The following is a 22,131-nucleotide window of genomic DNA, read 5'->3' on the forward strand; positions in this document are numbered from 1 at the left end:
TGCTAGGAGTACGATCTATGTGGGTCCAGTTTTGGTTATTTAATAAAAGTGTCATTTAAATCAATTAAATCACAACTATTGTGTAAGTTTGTACTTTATCATTAAAAAAATGATAACGTACGTCATCACCTCAGAGTTTTGCTCACTGTGAAATGAACAGCTTGTCAAGTCAAATGTGTGATATCAACAAAATTTCACTGTGTACTCTAATATGGCATTACCGGTAGCAACCCACGTGACCAACAGCTACATTGCTTTTGCCAGACTGTAAATTGCCAGTATTATTTAAAGGGTATGTTCAACTTATTTGCCCAGTTTTCATGTAATGCCAGTGTCGTTTTACAGACTTTAGACACAACTGCCATGAAATTAAGACAAAATTGCAAATAAATTGCAAATAAAACTTGCAATTTATTTATTGTAATCAAAGTTGTCACACAAAAACGATCTAATTTCTGTCCAAACCAATTAGAGAAGCTCTGTGCAATAGTAATAGTAGTACCTAACTCTACAGCAAATGTTATGTATTAACAACTGCTGATGCCATGTCACATCTTAAGTTTTTATGTAATTTAACGTGGCTCACGGGGTACACATTGGTTAGAGATTACCGCTGATGATGACAATGGGCGGGGTTAGTTATGTCCGACCAAACGCACGGTTGCGGCGCGGTCACGAAAAAGAATCGAGCACACCTGTTCAGAAGCTGGCCTTGCCGCGCGGCATGTGATCATCCGGGTACTTGTGGGTATACCACATAACTGAAACCGAAGTCTCCCATTAGCTGCCTTTAATCTCCCAGTTTAGACGATATTTTCGGGGTTTTCGCTTAAAAACTGAGTTTGCCAGAGATTGTATCGAGAAAACGTCGAAATCGATGGTGGAACATTTAAAAATAACCGCAGATGACGCGTAAGCAGAGGTAAGAAAGCACATTATGGAAACGTGACGGGGAACACGTTACATAACGTTTAATTCTGGCCAATCACGTCGCTCCTTTTAGCCCTGCGTATTCATGTGGGTGGAGATATTGATAGCGAGGACATCTTGCATGGCCGACTTAGGCTGGTGATGTAGTTTATGTACAGTGTTTAATATGTTAGTAAGGTCGAGAGAGCGTTGAATTTGTGCAGACTAACCCCGTTTGTGGCAACAAAACGTAAGTATGTACGCGTTTGTACGTTTTGCTAACTACTAGCATATTTTATATGGCCTTCGCGCAAGCGCCGTGTGTTAGCTCATCAAAACAATACATTTGAAACATCGTTTGACTCTGTTAATGTTCTGTTTTCGAACTTAATCATGTTGAATTATTCAATTTCAGCGTTGCTGCTAATTGAGAGAAGAGTTGCAGCCCCTTTCTGCGTCAGCTGCGGTTTCCACCTTTCTACACATGCATTCATTGCTGGTCAGCAGACCCAACGCTGTGGATAAATTCATGGAGCTTGGTTAAGGTCCGACAAACCTTTATCGCCATCCAGGAACGGAGAGCAGCTTTAAAGCTACTTCGGCCTTGGATGTGTATTTGTGACTTTGTTTTTGCCACAGAACAACGTTAGAGGGCGTCGTTTGTTGTTTGTGGGAACTCCTTAATACCCTTTTCACCCCACTAGTGGTAAAAAAAATAAATAAATAAGGGAGGCGACATGGTGATCAATACCATCCACTGGTTCAGGAAGGGACTACGGCTGCATGACAACCCGTCTCTGAAAGACTCTATCCAGGGATCGGACACCCTTCGTTGTATTTATATCCTAGACCCCTGGTTCGCTGGATCCTCCAATGTGGGCATCAACAGGTGGAGGTAAGATGGGTCACATGCTGCTTTAGCTTTTAAGTATGGGTATATAGGAGTGTTATGTGGGTTAAAGGTTTGTTCTTGGTATTCGTAGTTTAAAGCTTGAATCTAGATAACATGGACTTTGAGGCAAACATGTTCATTTACTTTATAAACCTAATCATAACAATTGGTCACTTAATCCTTAAGCACCTGTCACAAAGTTCCTATTATTTAGATTCTTAAGACCTGTGGAGAACTGCATCTCCACACAATATGGTGTGCTTTCAGTTGTCAAAGGGTGTTTAGGTCAAACTTAATCCCTGGTTATAGTTGCTTAGTATCAAGACTTGTGGTATTTTAGCAATCACCCAATCAAAACTTAATATTGTTTTAGATGTAACCTTTATCTTCACTAACTGCATACACTCTCTCTTCACGTTGTTGCTTACACTCGTTCAGCTGCTTTTTAACACAAATATCTAATCAGACAATTGCATGGCTGCAACCTAATGCTTTTAGGCATATAGACAGGGTCAAGATGACTTGATAAAGTTTAAGTGACTCGTCAGAATGGGAAAGAAACATAATTTAAGTGACTTTTAATGTGGCGTGGTTGTCAAGACCAAATGGGCTGGTCTGAGTAGTTCAGAAAATGCTGATCTACTGTGATTTTCCAGTACAGCTATCCTTAGTTACAGACAGTTGTTTGAAAAAGAGAAAATACCCAGTTAGGCTGAGTTGCGTAGATCAGAGGAGAATGACCACACTTGTGGGTATTGTAACAACAAGTCAGATGACCAGTCATTACACCCAAGGTATGTAGAAGAGCATTTCTGAACACACAACATGTCAAACCTTGAAGCAGATGGACTGTAACAACAAAAGACTTCAGCAGGTGCCACAACCCTAAGCTTAAAAATGAGAAACTCAAGCTATGCAAAGATTGGTGTAAACAACATAAAAGGCATGAGTTTATCCTGGAGGGTATTTTCTTCATACAGTTTGGATCCCTTTGTACCTGACCATTGTTTAAATGCCACAGCCTATCTCAGTATTGTTGCTGACCGTGTCAATCCTTTTATGACCACAGAGTGATCATCTTATGATGGCTGCTTCCACCAAGTGAGAAAGCTCAGATGATCTCAAATTGGTTTCTTGACCATCACATGAGTTCACAGTGCTCAGTTGCCATCCACATGTACTAGATCTCTATCCAGTAGAGCACCTTGGAGATGTAGTGGAATGGGAGATTTGCATGATGGATGTGGAGTTGCCCAGTCTGCAACAGTTGTGCGACGCTGTCATGTTAATATGGAAATCCCTCGGGAATGTTTCTAGCACCTTGTTTAAACTGGCACAAAATTAAGAAAGTTCTGAAGGCAAAGGGGGGAGCCAACACAGTACTAGCAAGGTTTTACTCCAGCACGTTTTGTAGAAGAGTTAGGGGAGAGAAGCAGGGCAAAGTGGCTCTCTAACATTAACTAACTAGCGTACTGTTTTATTAAAAAACGTTTGGTTTGTTTTCTGAAGCACTTATCTAATTCAGAATGGAGAATTATGTAATTGCACATCTTTCCATAGATGATGGGAATTTGATTGAACAAAAAAGTGCTCATTTTGATCAGGCAGACAAGTCGTTAAAATAGTAGTTTTAAAATATTTACATTCATTCTTTAGGGGGTGGTACTTTGCAGCTGTTTTTTAAGCATTGATTTGCTGCAATATTATAATTTTATGCCTATTATTTGGTCCTCTTCCAACAGCAAAGGTACACGTAATTGGAAAATGAGTACAACATTGAGAGAGGACCATGTCATGTCATGGATAAAATATTGAATGTGTCCCCTCAAAGCATAAATCTGCCCGACTAGTTTCCCTTGTAAGGCTGGACATTAATCAAATTTTAATATTGATCACAATTTTAGCCCCAACCAATATTAAAAATTTGTTAATAGAATTCAGAACAAATAAAATGCTACCTAATGGGGATTTATATTTCAGCAGGAAATTTATTGTTGATTTCTGCTGTGCATCTCCAGGTGCTTTTTTTGCCACACTTTTTGAACCTCAGTGAGAGGATGACAGTCACACCATCATCATCATCTCAGTACAAGGGATAATAATCATAGCTTTAATATAAGGGCACATATCAGCAAATTCCTGGAGTGAAATTGCTGAAACTGTAGGAATCGATGTGAGGGAATCTAGAATCTAAAAAAAAATGTGATGAAAAACAGCAGGGGACCCAGGAGGTGAAAAGTCCCATCATTTTATCTGTCTCTACTAGCTAAAACACCAGTACACGCCCAAATGACAATTAATACATAATGCACACGGCAACGTCCTCAGCCACTTACATAGGTCATGTTGTAGGCTCTGCAAGGATCCCCTGCAGAAGTCTAAATCGAGCCTCAAGCAGCACCTGCATGTGCCAGTCATACCCGTTTTCTGCACCATGCAGCTTGAAGTTTCCTGGGTGTTTTGTGGATGAGTAACACTGCATTAAGACAGACGTCTGAATGAACTATAACATTGTGATTAATGTTGTTGTTGTTTTCTTAAGCCTGCCGCTATTACTACATACTATTTTGAGTAAAATTTCAAAGTGTGGACATTACTGTTTCAAGACAAACTGCCAAGGCTGACATTTTCTCTACAAAATGCCTTTTGTAGACGAGTTGGAAAAGATGGTGCAGAAAGCTGCATCTGGCCAGAAGGAAAAAACGCACAAACCTGGAAGAGTTGGCAAGATTTGTAGAAAATACACGCTGGCAATAAGCAGATGCATGGGTACCAACGGCTACACCCTCGCACCCACAATAAAGAGGATGTATGTTGCACGACAAGACGCGATAAGATGGCTGATCAGTTTGTTTCACTAACTCATCTACACAGGGCATTTTGTAGAGGATATGTCAGGTGTGGCAGTTTGTCTTGAAACAACAACTGTTTTCACCTTGAGCTGCTTTAGTGACCAAGATCTTGACCAATTCCAACTAGTTGGTAATATTTTTTTTTTCTTGTTTTTATAGTATTTTTTTTCTTCCCAGAATGCTCAAATAATTTTCATCAGATTTAGTAATTTAAAAATAAATGATGATATTGTTGATGGTTAATTGTAAAAATCTACAAAACTTTATTCATTCTCTTTAAACCCACCCTTTGACATTAGTTTCAGTTTGATAGTGGATCTTGGGGGAAGCTGCACACAGTGCATATGTTACAAGAAAGCAGTGAGTGAATTATTTTTGCTATATTTTTTTTATTGCAGATGTTCATATGTTACATTACATTACTAGTCACATGTTGCACCAGTGTCCAGCTCTTTTTGTCTTTAAAATCAGTTCACTGTGGTTAAAAAAAATATATATATTTATTACTTATTTATTTATTACTGAGTCTATGTGTGAGAGAGAGGGCTTTCACCATTTATATCCAAAGAAGGACATATAAAGGTTGCAGGCAGTAAGCTTGCTGCCCAGCTACTCTGACAAGCTATTTTTTTTCCTGCTTACTGACTCTGCTGTTCAACTCTGAATCAGGGGCTGCAAATTAGGGGCTGCAAATCTGGGTCAGTATGTTGTTATGGTCATTACATCATCCATCCTCACTGCTTTGACCTATATTAAACACACACACCCCTTTAGTCAGCTACACCATGTCATTTGTGTTATTACATGCACACTATTTTTAGCTTATCCCATACGTCTATACAGCCGCATTTGTTCACAATGTTGCAAGCAACTATAACTGCTTAGTTTTACTACACACTGGTACACTGATTTAGATTGAATGGGATATGTTTGAGTTCTTATGGAAGTGCTCTCCTTCTCTTGTCTCCATTTTCATGCTGAAACAATACAAACTGGTCAGTAATTTGTGATTATTTCTTTTCAATAAATGCTGAAGAAAACCCATGTTTTAACCTTGGATACACTCTGTTACACAAAGCACTAAACTGAAAGGGAAAATTAGGCACAGAGAAAAAGCTGGCTGTAAATAAAAGGTGATTATTGTGACCTCAGATTGGTCTGAATGGCTCAGAATGGGAGCTGAAGTGGTGAGACAGAGAAGCATACTGGGGTTAGTGGAGCAGAGGTTTACTGAGGGAAGCTGACCAGACAGAACAGAATTCAGAAAGTAGGGAGTTAAGCTGATCTGGGCAAGCAGTGCCAGAGTGTTAAGCTAAATCTAGTAGCAGAAAACTGCAGTGAGCAGGAAGATTTGTAAGGTAAATGGAAGACGGCACAATTTCTAATACTGCACACATGCGTATAGAGACACTAAACTGGAGCAGAACTTCACCAGCTGCACATTAGTCAGTTTTCAAGTCTCTTCAAGCTCAGCTCTGACACATCGTTGACTCCACTAACCATCAAACACACCCATTTCCACTGCCACAATACAGCAGACGCACACTGCAGCACAGAGAGAGGAGGGGAAACCACTCCAGAAGTGATTATAGGTCAGTGTGACCCAGAAAGGAATATCGAGGGAGTGTCAGAAGGGAAGACCAGTGTAACAATGGGAGATTAAGAAATACTGTAATCTGTGGGAATAATATGATACATTACTTCCATAATGTATCATTACTTCATTACTTCCATACAGTTAAAGGGTTTTTAATTTGTAGAATTAGAAGATAAGAGAGCCTTTATTAAAACTCTTGTGGATAATAACTCGAGTGTATTAAATGAGGATATGAAGGCATGAGAGTATTTGTCAGAAGATATAGGTAGTGTGCTGATAACTGATTTTTAAAATTTACTCCATATCTGCTTGCCAAAGCCAAACTCTTTGTTAGATCTTGAATTATATTATGAAATCCTAGTAATAAAGCAATTATAATTTTTAGGTTGTGGTTTAGGTGTCAGTTACTACTTTTTTTGTTTGTTTGTTTGTTTGTTTTTTTAGTTTTGTTTTGCTGCTGGGTTTGTAGATAAATTGTTGAGAAAATGTTTGTTTAAAGGCATAAGTCATGAGTGCTCCTACAGTATACATGTTCTGCTTTTTTGCCAGTAATATTTACAGCAGTTTCACCAGAAGAGGGCTGCATGTTCACATGAATACACTGCAGTATCTATGTTGCTGAAAGAAACTGTCTGCTGTTTATTTATTGTGTTTTGTCCATATCTCATGATGTCATCAGTGATGTTCTAAAATTATATTTTTTTTTTCTGATGATGGTGGTAATGAAATGGAAATATGTTAGGTTTTTTTTTTGTGTGTTTTCTGTCCACAAATGCAAAATACTCAAGTTTTGGCAATCCAACATAATGCATTGTTGGACATGCAACAGTGCAACATGGTGCATTTGAACCTTTCCACTTTTAAAAACTTCTGGCACCATATTGTCAAATATTTAGCTCTTTAGACCTTAGAACCTGCTAAGATAACCCAAAATGATAGCAGAAATTAGGTGATCTCTGCCCTTGAAAAAATGGAAACTCTCATAGTCATCAGAAAACATCTATATTCAGGTATCAAAAGTCATGAGTGAGGGTACCGGAGAGCTTGTTGCATGTTGTTTTATGGGAGAAATGGTTAATCTACTAAAAACTATTTCTATACTGAATTTATTAATTGTAGTCTATTACAACTTTTCCATTCCTTGTGCCTGTTATCATTGGTCATATGAGACTGATACGGTTTTACTTAATCGATCAATTGTAGCCAATTATTTGATCCTTCTGGGGTTTTTCTTTTAATTTTTTTGTTTGCTTTTTTTAATAAATAGGTTTTTGCTGCATTGTTTAGAAGACTTGGATGCCAGCCTGCGCAAACTCAACTCCCGCTTGTTTGTCATTAGAGGCCAGCCTACAGATGTCTTCCCTCGTCTGTTTAAGGTACGAGTTTTGGAGTAGAAGATGCAGTCCTGCACTTTACTTTTACTTCAAATAAACCTAATATAATGAAAGGGATTTTAAAAAAAAAAAAAAAAAAGGTGCAAAATTGTGTCTGCTGAACTTAAAGAAAGGAGATCCAAAGTTATTACATGGATGTTCAGACTGAAAAATCTGTATTTCCCAAATATCGATGTGTGTGTGTGTATATATATTTGTTAGAAAAACACATGTTTCTAGTTGTGTATGAAATGAACTGTATGCGATTTTAGGTTAATCACCGTTCCATTTTGCTGTCAATGACTTTCAAATGTTGCATGCATTCAATAAAATGCAGCAGATGTGTAAACACTACTGTTTTTCGTTGTTACCCAGGAATGGCAGATAAACCGTTTATCTTATGAATATGACTCTGAGCCTTTTGGCAAGGAACGTGACGCTGCCATCCAAAAACTAGCCAATGAGGCTGGGGTGGAGGTCACGGTGCGGATTTCACACACCCTCTACAATCTGGACAAGTGAGTGACTGTATAGAGTAATTAAGCTGAAAGTCTCATAGTAATGAACCAATTTTAAGGCAGATTGTGACCACCTACTCTGTCTCTGCAGGGACTGCCTTTTAATACATTTTTCTCTTTCATAGGATTATAGAACTTAATGGAAATCAGCCTCCACTCACCTACAAACGCTTCCAGGCTGTAATAAATCGAATGGATGCCGTCGAGATGCCAGCGGAGACGATCACATCTGAGGTTCTTAAAAACTGTGTCACACCAATCAGTGAAGACCATGATGAAAAGTTTGGGGTGCCCTCCCTTGAAGAGCTTGGTAAGTTTTTGTGTTTATGTGTTTTCTATCATCCATCGGTGTCAGAGTTGGGGGCAAACTGCAGTTTTTAAGTTGAATGTGGTACTTTTTCAGGTTTTGAGACAGAGGGTTTAACCACAGCAGTGTGGCCTGGAGGAGAAACTGAAGCCCTCATGAGGCTAGAGCGGCATCTCGAGCGGAAGGTAAAAATACATCTTACTGAGAACAAAGTGAAAAACTAATTTAGAAACTTCCTCGGGTTTTATGTCTTAAAAAAAGAAATGTCTTCCTTACATGTGCAGTGAATTGTTCAGTGTATATACAGGTGTAAGAGAAATATGCACTTTAACTGGATGATCGCTATTTCTCAGATTTTTGACTACATTTCTTTATTGCTCTTAACATAGTACATCATGTGCATAGAGGTCAGTAATCCAGTTTGTTTTCTCTTTTTTCCTCACATTACTTCCAGTATCAAACCAGCTGAGTTCCTCTTGCATTATTTTGCGCTTAATTATTATTAATTTATTTTTTTTGTACTGAGCTACAACAAGAGTGTAATATCTGTCATTTGTCGTCATTAATGATCTTCAGTAGTGACTTTATTGAAGGTTAAGTTTTGCTGTCGGAGACTCAGAAATGTAACATCTCATTTATTGTCAGTTATTCAGATGAAGCTGACTAACCTTTTTTTTTTTTTTTTTTTTTTTTAAACAGGCCTGGGTTGCAAACTTTGAGCGTCCACGTATGAACGCTAACTCTCTGCTGGCCAGTCCAACAGGCCTCAGCCCCTACCTGCGCTTTGGATGTCTCTCATGCCGGCTCTTCTACTTCAAACTTACTGATCTCTACAGAAAAGTACTAATGCCATAGTATTATATTTGTTGGGCTTAGAGGCTTTAGCATCTGTTTTCAAATTTGTATTTTTTTCTTTCATAAGCCTAAATCAGCTGTCCATCATCCCATCAGGTCAAGAAGAACCACACACCACCACTGTCCTTATACGGCCAGCTGCTGTGGAGAGAGTTCTTCTATACAACTGCCACCAACAACCCCTGCTTTGACAAGATGGATGGCAACCCCATTTGTGTCCAGATACCCTGGGACCGAAACCCAGAGGCACTGGCCAAGTGGGCAGAAGGACGAACGGGCTTTCCTTGGATAGATGCTATTATGACCCAGCTGAGGCAGGAGGGGTGGATCCATCATTTGGCAAGGCACGGTGTTGCTTGTTTCCTCACCAGGGGAGACCTCTGGATCAGCTGGGAAGAAGGCATGAAGGTAAGAACGGAGAAAAGGGAACAAGTGCTTACATGAGGCTAGATTTTCTAAAGCCAAAAAAAATAATAAATCTGAAGATGTAGAGGAGTCAGGTTTATTCCCAGCCTTATTGAAGAACAATATCCTGAAAGGTTATTATAGATTTTTATGTCCAGTGAAGCCAAAATCATGTTTCCTGCACCAGATTTAAGTGCACATGAGTCACTCTGGTTATTATTCATTGTTTAAAAGTGCACTTAAAGAAGAGTCAGAGTAAATTGGGTACCTTGCTGTTGTCTTCTTTCTCTCATTTGTTGTTGACCATTTTCTGTTTGTTTTTTTTAAAACAGGTTTTTGAAGAGTTGCTTCTGGATGCAGACTGGAGTGTAAATGCTGGCAGCTGGATGTGGCTTTCTTGCAGTTCATTTTTCCAGCAGTTTTTTCATTGCTACTGCCCCGTGGGATTTGGACGACGCACCGACCCAAATGGCGACTATATACGGTCAGCGAGACATTTTATGAAGTATCACATGAAAATAGGAACAATAGTGTGGGTATTTGTGTATCCCTACAGTCATTTCAAGTAACTAAGTACAATCTCATGGTTAATTTGTGGGGAGGGTTTTGTTTTTTGGGGTTTTTTTTGTAGCCTCACATGGGAGGAATAATTCGTCTCGGTTACAAAAGTGAACATTGAACTTTGTTTAGCACTTTATATAATTGTTAGTGTATTTGGGATAATGTGGCCTGTGTTGCACCACAGAAGTTCTCCTGAATATGAAATGTGATACAGTCATGTGGTGTAATTGGTAAACACTGATGAAAATTTGTCATGAGACAAAAAGAATGCACTTTGAGCCACAGTATTAACTGCATGTGTGCCAGCTAATGTAACATGAAATGCAGTACATCCAGGAACTTGGACCAGTCTGTTACATTAGTCTACATTACATTGTGTCATCTTACATTGTGTCATCTTCGTCTGATTTTGTGTCTGCTTGCAGGCGTTATTTGCCGATATTGAGGGGTTTTCCAGCCAAATATATCTATGACCCTTGGAATGCCCCAGATGAAGTACAAAAGGCAGCCAAGTGCATCATAGGAGTCCATTACCCCAAACCCATGGTGAACCATGCTGAGGCCAGTCGCATCAACATTGAGAGAATGAAGCAGATTTACCAGCAGCTTTCCTGCTACAGAGGACTGGGTATGGATGCCAGCTAGATACTAATTAAATGTCATGGCATTATTAATTTTGCTAAGTGTACCATTCAGATAAACATTTTATCTGCTGTTTGTGAGGATGACTGATCTTGTCCTATGACTTTTTTTTTCTCCTGATAAATGCACAGAACCTTATTATACCTTCATTAGGATGTATTAGGATAAATTCTAACTCATAAGTACAGGTGACTGCCGGAATCTCCATAATACTCCTACCATCGTATTAAATTACATCTGCAACTCAACACACAGAGAATATGTTTGACACATGCTAACAGTTTGAACCCAGAAGTAGTAGTAGTAATAATAATAATATCCATCCCATTCATTTTCTTCCAATTATCCAATTTTCGCGAGTGGGCTGGAGCCTATCACCCACTCTGTTGCAGGGCTAATAATAATAAATATAATTGTTGTTTGTTTGTTTGTTTGTTTTAAAATAGCCCAATAGTTAATATTTTAACTATTTTAATTTGAAATCCTTTTGTTGTCTCACAGGTCTGCTGGCAACAGTCCCTGCCAATTCCAACTTTGGTGGAAATGGCACTAATCCCAGAGCAGTCTGCACAGTGACCAATGAAGGTGCAGGAGGGTCCTCTAAAGACCCCTCTGTGCAGGTGGGAATGTCTCAAACAGGTACGTATTGAATATTTATTTATAGTCACACCTACAACATTGAAAATCTTGATTTATTGCAAAATACAATTTGTGAGAGTCATCAGACTCACACTAAAATAAATACTCATGAGACTGCAGTGGTAGGAAGGGTAATGTTAAATATATGAATTCCCTACCTGTAGGCTTTTTGATAACTGTTGAGAACTAGAAACTGAGGATTGGGCTTTATTACAGAGGACAGCTGAATTACTGTTGTTCTCGAGAAGTTACTGGAAACCGATAAAGCCGAGCTAAAATTGTGGACTGAAAAAATGAACATTTAGCATTTTTGTACATTTTGCGCATAGGCATATATGCAGTTTGTTTGCAAATTAATTGTATGTTATGTTTTTAAAACAGAAAGAGCACAGTCTGTGCAGAAGCGTCGTCATGAAGAGACTCCCCTTGAAAGCAGCTCTAAATCCTGGAAGCAGAGTAAATAGGGTGCTGAAGACAGAACAAGGATTCCTCAGTCTGTCTGTATCATCTGGGTAGCATCCCCCCTGCATTGCCCCAAATAACGAACAGTAATAGCTAAAAGTACCAACCATTGTAGAGCGCGAAAGGGAGGGGGGAACTGGATTTATCTTTTGACTTTTAGTCTTAAAAACTCTTTAGTACATGACATTCAAATTATCGGGACTTGACTCGATCGGACACATTACAGATCTCAGGAACAGATGAAAAGTTAACAGAAGGAATCTGCAAAAGGGGTAAAGCAGCAAATACAGCTGAGTATAAAATCTTCTCATCAGGATGTTGTGAAGCTACCTATTGTCTTCCACTACAATATGTAATTGTACAAATGCTGAAACTAGTAGCCAGTGCGCTTTACCCCCCCTACACTCCACAATAATGAGGTCAGAACATGATCAGGCTCTAATTGGAAGGTGAAACACAATCAGTGATTTTCAGACAGCCTGATCTGATGCTTCAGCTTCCACACTATATGTAAAAATGTCAGAATAAAAAAAACTATTCCCATTAGAGTGACAGAACCGTAGGAGTTTTTTTTTTTTTGTGTTCAGCTGACACTATCACTCACTCTTAGTAAACTGACTTAAAGTAAAATGACCTGGATAAACTTTCTTTTTATTTTTTAACAGCCCTCTGTATCTTTAGCACCATTATTACAGCCATACAATATTGATTGTAAATAAGGTTAGCACGTTGTTAAAGCAGGCCATACAAAAGGCGTCATACGTTTTGTAAATATTTCTTTTTAATTTCCAACTTTTGTATATTTGGTAACAGGATCTCAAAATTCCTTTGTAAATAAAGCTACCAAAAAAAACTCTGGGGAAAAAAAGTTCTCTGAAAATGTGCAACCCCCCCCCCCCCCCCCTCCCCCCTTCTCCCATGTGATCATAAATCTGTTATTTTTGTATCAATTACCAAATTACAATTGTATTGAAATAAAGGATGAAATATTATTGCATTCTCATTTCTTATGTGCTGTAATACCTCAGATGTTTGTTCCTGTAACTCATTTCATGCTAATTTTATTCACTGTTTGCCTTCTTCAATATTCCAACCTGAAGTAGACACTTCCTCAAATTTGTTTCACAGCAGACATATTGACTTGATAAATTAAGCATTTGTGGCATTTTAACCACGATGATTCACTTCCAAGTGTCCCAGGGAACCGTATGGATAACGGCAACACCTCCCCTAAGAGGAATGAAGCTGTCATTAACACACCTGCTTTTCCTGCTGTGAAACTTCAACTTGTCTATGAAAAGTCATGTGTGGTTGGTGCCAAGTTGGAGTTATCCAGCCACCATTTAAATCCAATTTACATGGTGACAGATTAGCCAAAAGACCCTTCCCTTTATTCACTGACCTACTGAATCTGCACTAAACTTGTCTGAAACCTACGAGTAAGAAATGATGTCAGGCCCTCCTTTACCGATAAAACAGGTACCTGCATTAAAACATTGAAGCAGAAGTTATATATTGGTCTGAACCAGAGTTTGTTCACTCGGCATCCTTTATGAAGTTTGTCCACCTTTAAACTCAGGCTGTAAATGTTGCAACAGATATTGTGAAAGACTGAAACTATCCCAGCAGTTGTGTTTATTTATAATACAGAACTGTGAGGCTCATTTCTTCATTTTACAGGAAAATAGTTGATTTGTTGAAACGTGTATTTATACATTATACATGGCATATAAGCCAACACAGCCTGAAAACTTGAATAAGAAAGCTTAGCCAAGGAGACTTCAGGAATGGGTTTCCGGGCTTCTTGGATGTGCTGCACACCACGCCATGTTTTCAGCTTGTAGCCATTTGGGAATCAACACACAACCCTAGTTTATCCCTGGAGTTGGATACCTTTTTTTTTTTTTTAAAGCTTGATGGTTGGGATGTCAGTGCTAAGTGGACAAAAAAACCCGAAATTTCTTTGAAAATAGTCAGGTCCAAGGACTGTACAGAAAATGACAGAAAAACCACCTATGTTGTCCAAAGAACCAAAGAAAAACTGAAAGACATTTAGAACAGCTGGAGAACCATTGCTCACTTTTAAAGATAGAAGAAAACATAACTCCTTGGAAGCAAAAGAAAAAGAAAAGGTGGCTCAAGACTTTTGCACATTGCTGCAAAATATGTTTTGTAGTCTACATCTCTAAATTGAACAATAACCACCAACATTAAGTCTATTATGGGATCCATGTGTTTAGGATTTTTCGTTACTGTTTATTTCCACCCATCTATTTTTTTTCCCGCTTATCCAATTAAGAATCCCTGTAACTCAAAGCGGGAATAACCCCCCTTTTAGTTAGTTAACCAATCATATCTGTTGGTTTGGTTTCCTGTCTGTGTGCTCCTGATCAGTTTCATTAGTGAACATTTGATTGGTTCTGCTTTCTATCGTCCTTCGCTCCAAGTCGTCTTCTCCTTCAGCGTTTATCCACCTTTACGCATTTATCCAAAAGTGCTTTGGGGTCTTTCTGGCCTCACATTGTTCTTCTGTTGGATTATGTTTTGTTGGAGACTGTTGTTTTTTGTTGTTGTTGTTGTTGTTTTGTCTTTTTGACTTTCCTGTCTGAACCCTGCAGCACACTCTGTTACTTTGCAATTTAATCAAAGTTCATCTTTGTTTACTTACCAGCTTTCGTGTCTGCAGCAGCTGTGTTGAGATTTTGAACTAAACCGTTCACTTTGTTTTCACTAGGGTAACACAAGGGTCTGAATATTTTAGGGGATTATTGTGCATTAGCGAAGAGGGCACCTCGTGAGTCACGTTGCTGCGAAAAACGCGAACAATCCTCTTGTGGATGCACTGACCGTGTCCAATAAGGAGCTTGGACTCGGTGGGCGGCGATAGAATCCAAACCCCAATAAATTGTTCCCACACAGGCGCATTTCTCGATGCAGAGCTTGATCCCTTCTGATTTGTTTGGCTTGAGTGCTGCTGGAGATGGAAACGAGCTGGGAAAAATTGCAAAAGAAACCCGTTCGCCTCATTGCAGCAGCCTGCAACGACATGGGGATCGGGAAAGATGGAAAACTGCCCTGGGATTTACCGTAAGAGTTAAACCACTGTGGTGACGCTTTTAATAAATTAATTTTAAAAAATCAAATAGAATAAGTAGTCTATGCATGGGCGACAGTTGATGAGAGTTTTACCTTTTGCTTATCTATAATGGTTCAAACAGCAAGTTACAAAGGTAACAATCAGTATGTGCTGTAAATATCAGTGTCATTAAGTTGTAACAGTGAGGGCAGCAGTGCTAGAAGTCAGAGTTTGAGGATAATAAAAGATGTACCCTGTGAGCAGCAGTCAGCTTTCTCAGAATAATGAGCTTACTGTGAAATGCAACTGTTTTCTGCCTGACTTAACACTGGAAATGTGACTTTCACAGGACTGAATTCCAGTACTTTATGGACACTGTCAAAACGGTGTCAAGACCAGGTATTCTTCACATCCCATCATACATTTGTCATAGAGGTCCGGGTGTCATTCACAATTTTGAAACACTGCTTCCAAAACCACATCTGCCTTTAGGGACCAAAACGTAATGAGCACATTTAAAAAAAAATATAATATTCATTTAAAAATGGTAAATGGACTGGTTCCTATGTAGCTCTCTACATGCTGACCTACAGCCACCCTCTCAAAAAATAATAATTATTATTAATAAATCATGGAAGAGTTCATAAAAAAGCAAGTAATAAGGACACATTTCAGTTCAGTTTGGCATTAGGACTGAGGGATTTGTCAATGTTTTACTGTAGTTGTGTAAATTCTGTGAGGACGGCTTAATTCATTAGAACATTTTGATACCCAGTCCTATATTATGTTCAATAATTTAAAAAGAAACAGAAACTACAAAGGCCGAGATATTAATTATGTTTTATTCTGTAAAACGCAGGAAGGATGAATTTTATGGTTTGGGGTAGACTCTGCTGGAACTCCCACCCTGAATCTTTGTTTCCACTTCCCAATATTTTGCATGTGGTGTTGAGTAAAACCCTGGAGTGAGTGTTACACAGACACACAAATTCAGATCATCCAGAAATCAGTTTTATTTTTCCCCGTTTTCTCTTCATCATCTTTTCTTTTTGCGGTCTTGATTTCAGCACGGTTCCCGATCACGCACACTTCCTGTGTCGAGACTTTGACAGTGCCATCCGCCTGGCTGCAGAGCCCCCCCTCGCTGACTTAATAGAGACCATCTGGATTGTTGGTGGAGTGCAGCTTTACAAGGTAAACCAGTATGGCAATATCCACCTAGACTGCAGTGTATTTAAAGTGTAGGACCTGTTATTGACATGTTCACGTGTAAAGAAGTGAAGCCATAACTTAGAAACCATAGACAGGAGCTTATGTACGGCTCCATATTTTTATTCTTGGACTCTACTATAATAGACTTGCATGATTTGGAGTCAAAAAGAATATTTACTTTGGTGTAAGCCCTCAATTCATCCACCTTCCAGCTAGTTTTTAACATGGATCGTGTCTGAACTGTCCTAACTTACTGTGATACTTGAATAAATTGTAAATGGACTGGTATGTATATAGCACTTTTCTTGTCTAAGTACGTACTCAAAGTGTTTTTTTTCTAGAGGCCTCATTCACCCAGTATCACACACACACACACAGGGCTTTTTTCTATATCCAAGCACTTTACCTAACATTCACACACACGTTTGCATTGGGGGCAATTCAGGCTTCTGTATCTTACCTAAGGTTATGTCAGTCTGCAGACTGGAGGAGCCGGGAAACTAACTACTGACTCTACATCCTGAGTTACAGGTGAAAAATTCAAATGTATGCTTAGAGTTTCCCACATTTAAAGTAAGAGGCTTTAAATGTGGCTCCTTGGTGTGTTTTAGCACCAAGGAACATTATTCACATGCTCAGCTCTAAGTGGATGGTGATTTTCTCCCATTGCATAACAAAGTGCCTTATTTCCAAAGTGACATGTTAACACACAGCATTCTTGTTTTGTAAGCCTCAGCACCTCATTAAAGTTAAATTATATTGAGTGGGTGATATATTGATCAGCTTTTCACACATTTGTTTCTAGTGGTTTAACAGAGTTGCAGTGGCTGTAGCAATTAGCTGTGTTCTCTGGTTGTCAGAGGATATTTGCATATATTTAGAGTATCTTTCTCAGGGCTATCATACATATGATAGGGAATAAGATCCACCAACAACATCCTAAAATCTACTTTGGGGAAAACTGTATTTTAGTATAACATTTCTCTTCCTTTTCCTTTTAACCAGGATGCATTAAACCACCCTTGGTGTGACCTGCTTTACCTGACAGACGTCATGGCTGACTATGACTGTGATGTTTTCTTCCCAGAATTTGACAAAAATCTATTTCAACTACAGGAAGGGTAAGTTTTCACCTCATCTGAAGTGCAGGGCATACTGATCCCAAAGGCTCAGTGTCTCTTTGTGAATTTGCTGGCACTGAAATTCTTATGAAATAGTTTGCTTTTTTTTTTAATGTGCACCCAGCCAGCCTGTGACGCCAGTGAGGAAGTGATTTTTGCTTTTTGTTACAAAGTCAACATCAGCACCATCTGTCAGCCTGAGACATTTGGTTTTAACAGGTTGCTTACCAAGGGTTTGAACAGCTTTGTTACTGTAATAAAACTGAATTGAAATAGTAAACTGGCAAATGTTTACATAAGGGAGATTATCGTGGAGTTTTATAATCAACCTTTTAATATCCAATTTAATGAATGTGAGGATAATTCTACTCTGCCTATCTGCCTTTTGCATTTTGATTGTTTTATTAAATTATGATCAGTGGTTTTTGTTCTAATTAACCTTTTTTTCTCTCTTGTTTTCAAATAAGATTTCCCGGCGTGCCAAGTGAGATTCAAGAGGAGAACGGCATTAAGTTCAAATACCAAGTATTCAAGAGAGACACTGCCGACACTGTGTAGGATACCTTTTTTAATTAAAGAAATGCCAATGTCTTAAAAAAGACTTTTAGTAATGTAGTCGATGAATAATTCAAACAGTATAAATGTGACTTCTTTGTCTTGGCAGTCCATAGCCACTTTAAGTACAGACACTCCAACAGTGCTGCAGTGCTTGCTGCTCAACTATTTTACTTTTTTTAGTTTCTGCTCTTTTTTTAAGCTACTATAATCAGATCTGGCATGTCACTTTCTCCTGTTGCCCTGTCGTTTGGCAGTGTTCCTATCTCGTCCTCCCACTCAGTCATTTTAATGCAGCGCAGAAAATGTGCTTGAGTCAGTCAGCAGCCTGCATCAATACCAGTACTCCAAGTATCACAGTAGATCTATTACCCTTTCAGTCAGCTTGACAGGTGCCTGTTTAGAAAGTGATGATTTAATAACTCCACCTGTGTGCTTTCACATTATAATATGTCTTATTTAAAATGTTACTGCTTAAATCCATGGTAGTTCAAAATAGTGAGACTCGTATTTGTTGATACCGGCTTTCCTTGGGATGTTTTTAAAGACGGAACCATAAGTACACGGTGAATTTTTAATGGAGAAGTAATTGACACTGTTTATTTGTTTTTCTCAGTATTAATAAAATACTTTACTCTTATCTGGCTGTATGTGATCCCTTTAGCCAGTAGATGGAGGTATATCAATGAGGCAAGAGACCAAAAGCTTATGAGCACGCTGCTGTTAACTAATTATCGATATTTTACCTCTTGTTTCTAGCCAGTGCATTTTTGAAATTTACTCAGTAAATAAATCTAACTTAATCAGAACAAGAAAACACCTCAATTATGAGTAAACTATGTATATATTTTAGCACTAAAAAGCTCCACGGACTGTCTGTGGGTGTATGACTGTCTATCAAAAAGACTTCATGGATCAGTGTTTCACTACAAACCTAAGTGAGAGTTTTCTGGGAGTTTTTATCTTCCTGTCTAGCATCCATCACTACTTTGCTTAGACCTCTGTTATGATGACTTCATGTAGTCTTTATCTCAAACCAACCACCACCTGAGTAGATATCTAATCAGAGCCAATGAAATGAGCATACGGGGACAGGATACACAGTGGCACAGTTATTCACTAATCCAATTACAAGAGGAACATTTGTTGCTAAAAAGCCCAAAAGAATGAGGAATACAAAGGGGTCTTTATCCAAGGAAATATTTTTAACTAGAACAGGAGGCTTTTGGCACATGTCTAGTTTACTGTTGCAAGAGAAATGCTATTAACACTGGTATTAATGTCACAGTCTGCAGCCCAAAGTGCCCATTCCTGAATAAGAGCATGACCATCCCACGCTTTGGATTGTCTCATCCCCTGCATGGAAGTCACAAAGGGTCAAGAAAAAGGTCACCAAGCATTCATTCAGTCTTCATCCTTCCAAGTCTTTTCTCTTTTAAAATGAAAAGACAGATCATTCATTGTTGAATCCCTCTAGAAGAAAATCTTTTCACGTTTTCCTTTTGCACAAAGCCCTGGTCCTGGAGTCCATCTTACGCACAGTAACAAACTTTGACAAGATCCGTGTGCAGTTTTCACTACACATGTCAGAAACAATAAATGATAAGAAAACTACTTAACAGTCAGGGCGGCTCTTTTCTGTTTTTAAAACATTAAAGACATTTTTCAGTTGCTGCAGATTTGTCGGCTGCACATCCATGAAACAAAACTCCTGCTCAACCACATTCCAAAGGTGCGCTATCGGAAAAAGATCTGGTGACTTTGAAGGCCATTTGGGTACACTGACCTCGTCATGTTCAAGAAATCAGCTTGAGATGATTTGAGCTTTGTAACACAGCACAATATCCGGAAAGCAGCCATGAGAATATGGGTATACACTGGGCTTGACATGGCCAGCAACAATACTCAGGTAGGCTGTGGCATTTAAATGAAAGGGGTTCTGTTGATCCAGGCAGGATGGGGTCATGTTTTCATGTTATTTACACCAAATTCTGACTGTACCATCTGAATGTTGCAGCAGAAATCGAGACTCAGACCAGGCAATATTTTTCCAATCTTCTATTGTCTGATTTTGGTGAGCTCAGTTTGCTGCTCTTAGCTGACAGGAGTGGGAGCTGGTGTGGTCTTCTGCTGCTGTAGCCCATCTTCAAGGTCTGTTGTGTGGTCAGAGATGCTGTTCTGTACACCTTGATTGTAATGAGTAGTTATTTAAGCTACTGTTGCCTTCCTACTAGCTCAAAGCAGTCTGGAAATTCTCCTCTGAACTCATTTTCAAAGCACGTGTGCACACGTTTTTGTATATACAACATATGTTACTAAAAAGACAGGGCTTGATGACATGATTGGTTGAAATCTTCTTTCATAAGCTGTCCTAGTAAGAACAGTAGAAGCATAGGACTCGAACCTACTCCTGCTTTCAAAAATCTGATTTTTGATACTGCCCAAGAGTTATTTGAAGAAACAGTAAAAACTCAGTAAAAAAAAAAAAAGACTGCTATTTAAAGGCATGCATATTTTAACTTGTCCCAGGTTTAGGCACCGGCAACTGTTGCTTCAAATGGTTGATCAAGTGATAGATTCAGTCATGAGTGAATAAACGATGGTGCTGTCTAACAGACCACAGCCCTCAACAGGTGAGATTTCACCAAGTGACAGATGATTCTCTGCTTCAAAGTTGTGAATCTCGGATGGAACGTTCAATATAGAAAGTTATTTACTTCTTGCTATTGAACATCCATCAATGTGACATTTATTTCCCTCCTGCAGAATGTAAAGTATATTTGTGTGGTGTCATCAGGGTGACAGAAAACAAACTTTCTAGTGTAGGTGGGGAAAGAGAAACTGAGATGAGAGCACGCAGCATCTCCAGTTCATGATATAAATGTAAATACACCAGAACAACTCACAGCATGGAGTCAAACACATTTTTAAAGCTGAAAATCCTCAAGTGACATTAGTATGAATAAAACCCAAACATTACTTTTTAAATATTCTAATGTTTGGTTCTCTTTTCTGGTTAACATAAGACATTTTGATTTTTTTGCCACTTAAATATTCCTAGTGGAATATTTAAGTGGCAAAAAGCTCATTTTCCACCTCCTTTCGCTGCTTTTGAAGAATAGACTTCTAAATGAAAATGCCAGGGCTTAACTCACACTGACTTCAAATGAGGACTATTTACTGCAGCAGTGGTCGTCTGAGCTCCTGCATCAGCTGGAAATCATATCTTCTAATTGCAGATGTCATCTGTTTCCTGTGAGATATGACCCATAAAAGCAGAATGTTAAGCACGGGGAGTTTCAACCACTGGTGTGTTTGAAATGAAAAAGGACAATTTATACTCCTACTTATTAACCTCTCTGGCTTGCCCGTGTAATTCAAGCGCTCAGCACAGGAGGATGAGGGTGTCCACTGAGGACAATAGGACACTGGGTAAGAAATCGAGATGACTTCCACTTATACACCTGAGACCTCGTCTCATCTGCCTCGCCTTGATATGTCCCGATTAACTCCCTCGTATTCATTACTAAGCATCGGCTAAAGACGAACACTTGCAACATGATGAATTAAAGCAAATGTCAGCGCTGTGCAGAGTTAGAAACCTTTAGTTCGTCAGCTGCAGTTTACTCGAGGTAACGCTGCAGCCCCTCAGGGCTTCTGTGTTGTGAATGGCTGGAAAATAAACTCTAGTCAAACATCCATCTGCTGAGCTCAAATTCTTTACCAGATGCACTCACTTTTTGAATCATCTGCCCAATGGCTACGGCCATGTCTACGGGACCATGGTGAGTGATTCAGACAGCAGCAGATGGGAGGTTGTTAGCGTACACCCCCGCCCCTCTAGACACACAAGTCCTCAGTCTCTTTGTTGTGACCCCCATCGTCTACATTATAAGAGTGAGGGGACCTTGAGGCATAAAGTCATGACTTCATTAGCTGTGATGCTCGCTTCCATTAAAAGGCACTCTTAAGCATGTTTCAAGGGCTTTTGCTGGCTTTGAAACATTAAGACACATTCAAAATGAGACATTTTATGGTCCCCTCTCTTGGTTTAGACAATGCCTAGTATGATTGTATATTGATTTTGTGGCTTATGCTAACATGGGCACTTATCCAAAGCCTTTTTAGAACCACGTGACACACAGAGACATGAAA

At 39.0% G+C, this 22,131-nt stretch overlaps 2 protein-coding genes across 4 annotated transcripts; both read left to right on the forward strand.

The window, feature by feature from the left end:
• Nucleotides 1-675: 675 nt before the first annotated feature.
• cry1b (cryptochrome circadian regulator 1b) lies at nt 676-13,004 on the forward strand. Of its 3 annotated transcripts, none has more exons than XM_040025130.1 (12): nt 676-922; nt 1,325-1,804; nt 7,518-7,626; nt 7,999-8,141; nt 8,267-8,451; nt 8,545-8,633; nt 9,148-9,288; nt 9,400-9,711; nt 10,041-10,192; nt 10,695-10,897; nt 11,413-11,550; nt 11,932-13,004. In XM_040025130.1, exons 2-12 carry the CDS (start codon nt 1,647-1,649, stop codon nt 12,012-12,014), a joined length of 1,713 nt encoding a protein of 570 aa, XP_039881064.1. In that variant the 5' UTR covers nt 676-922; nt 1,325-1,646; the 3' UTR covers nt 12,015-13,004. The 3 variants fall into 3 exon arrangements, with proteins under 3 accessions (XP_039881064.1, XP_039881063.1, XP_039881062.1); XM_040025129.1 differs by lacking the exon at nt 676-922 and adding an exon at nt 984-1,163; XM_040025128.1 differs by lacking the exon at nt 676-922 and adding an exon at nt 984-1,159.
• Nucleotides 13,005-14,398: 1,394 nt separating this feature from the next.
• zgc:153031 (uncharacterized protein LOC557552 homolog) lies at nt 14,399-18,616 on the forward strand. The gene is made up of 6 exons (XM_040025141.1): nt 14,399-15,099; nt 15,438-15,487; nt 15,948-16,053; nt 16,156-16,282; nt 17,306-17,421; nt 17,889-18,616. The coding sequence occupies exons 1-6, from the start codon at nt 14,993-14,995 to the stop codon at nt 17,977-17,979; spliced, it is 597 nt and encodes a 198-aa protein (XP_039881075.1). The 5' UTR covers nt 14,399-14,992; the 3' UTR covers nt 17,980-18,616.
• Nucleotides 18,617-22,131: the final 3,515 nt, after the last annotated feature.

The sequence above is a fragment of the Simochromis diagramma genome, unplaced genomic scaffold (assembly GCF_900408965.1).
Source record: "Simochromis diagramma unplaced genomic scaffold, fSimDia1.1 OVJJ01000293.1, whole genome shotgun sequence".
NCBI lineage: Eukaryota > Metazoa > Chordata > Actinopteri > Cichliformes > Cichlidae > Simochromis > Simochromis diagramma.

What these genes read in the sequence shown, in the direction of transcription:
- cry1b (XM_040025130.1), top strand. Translation starts at nt 1,647, where the DNA reads ATGGTGATCAATACCATCCACTGGTTCAGGAAGGGACTACGGCTGCAT. An exon ending in TTACTGATCTCTACAGAAAA is followed by an intron (nt 9,289 to 9,399) that starts GTACTAATGCCA and finishes TCATCCCATCAG; the next exon opens with GTCAAGAAGAACCACACACC. An exon ending in GGTGGGAATGTCTCAAACAG is followed by an intron (nt 11,551 to 11,931) that starts GTACGTATTGAA and finishes TTTTTAAAACAG; the next exon opens with AAAGAGCACAGTCTGTGCAG.
- zgc:153031 (XM_040025141.1), top strand. Translation starts at nt 14,993, where the DNA reads ATGGAAACGAGCTGGGAAAAATTGCAAAAGAAACCCGTTCGCCTCATT. An exon ending in GTGTTGAGTAAAACCCTGGA is followed by an intron (nt 16,054 to 16,155) that starts GTGAGTGTTACA and finishes TCTTGATTTCAG; the next exon opens with CACGGTTCCCGATCACGCAC. An exon ending in GTGGAGTGCAGCTTTACAAG is followed by an intron (nt 16,283 to 17,305) that starts GTAAACCAGTAT and finishes CCTTTTAACCAG; the next exon opens with GATGCATTAAACCACCCTTG.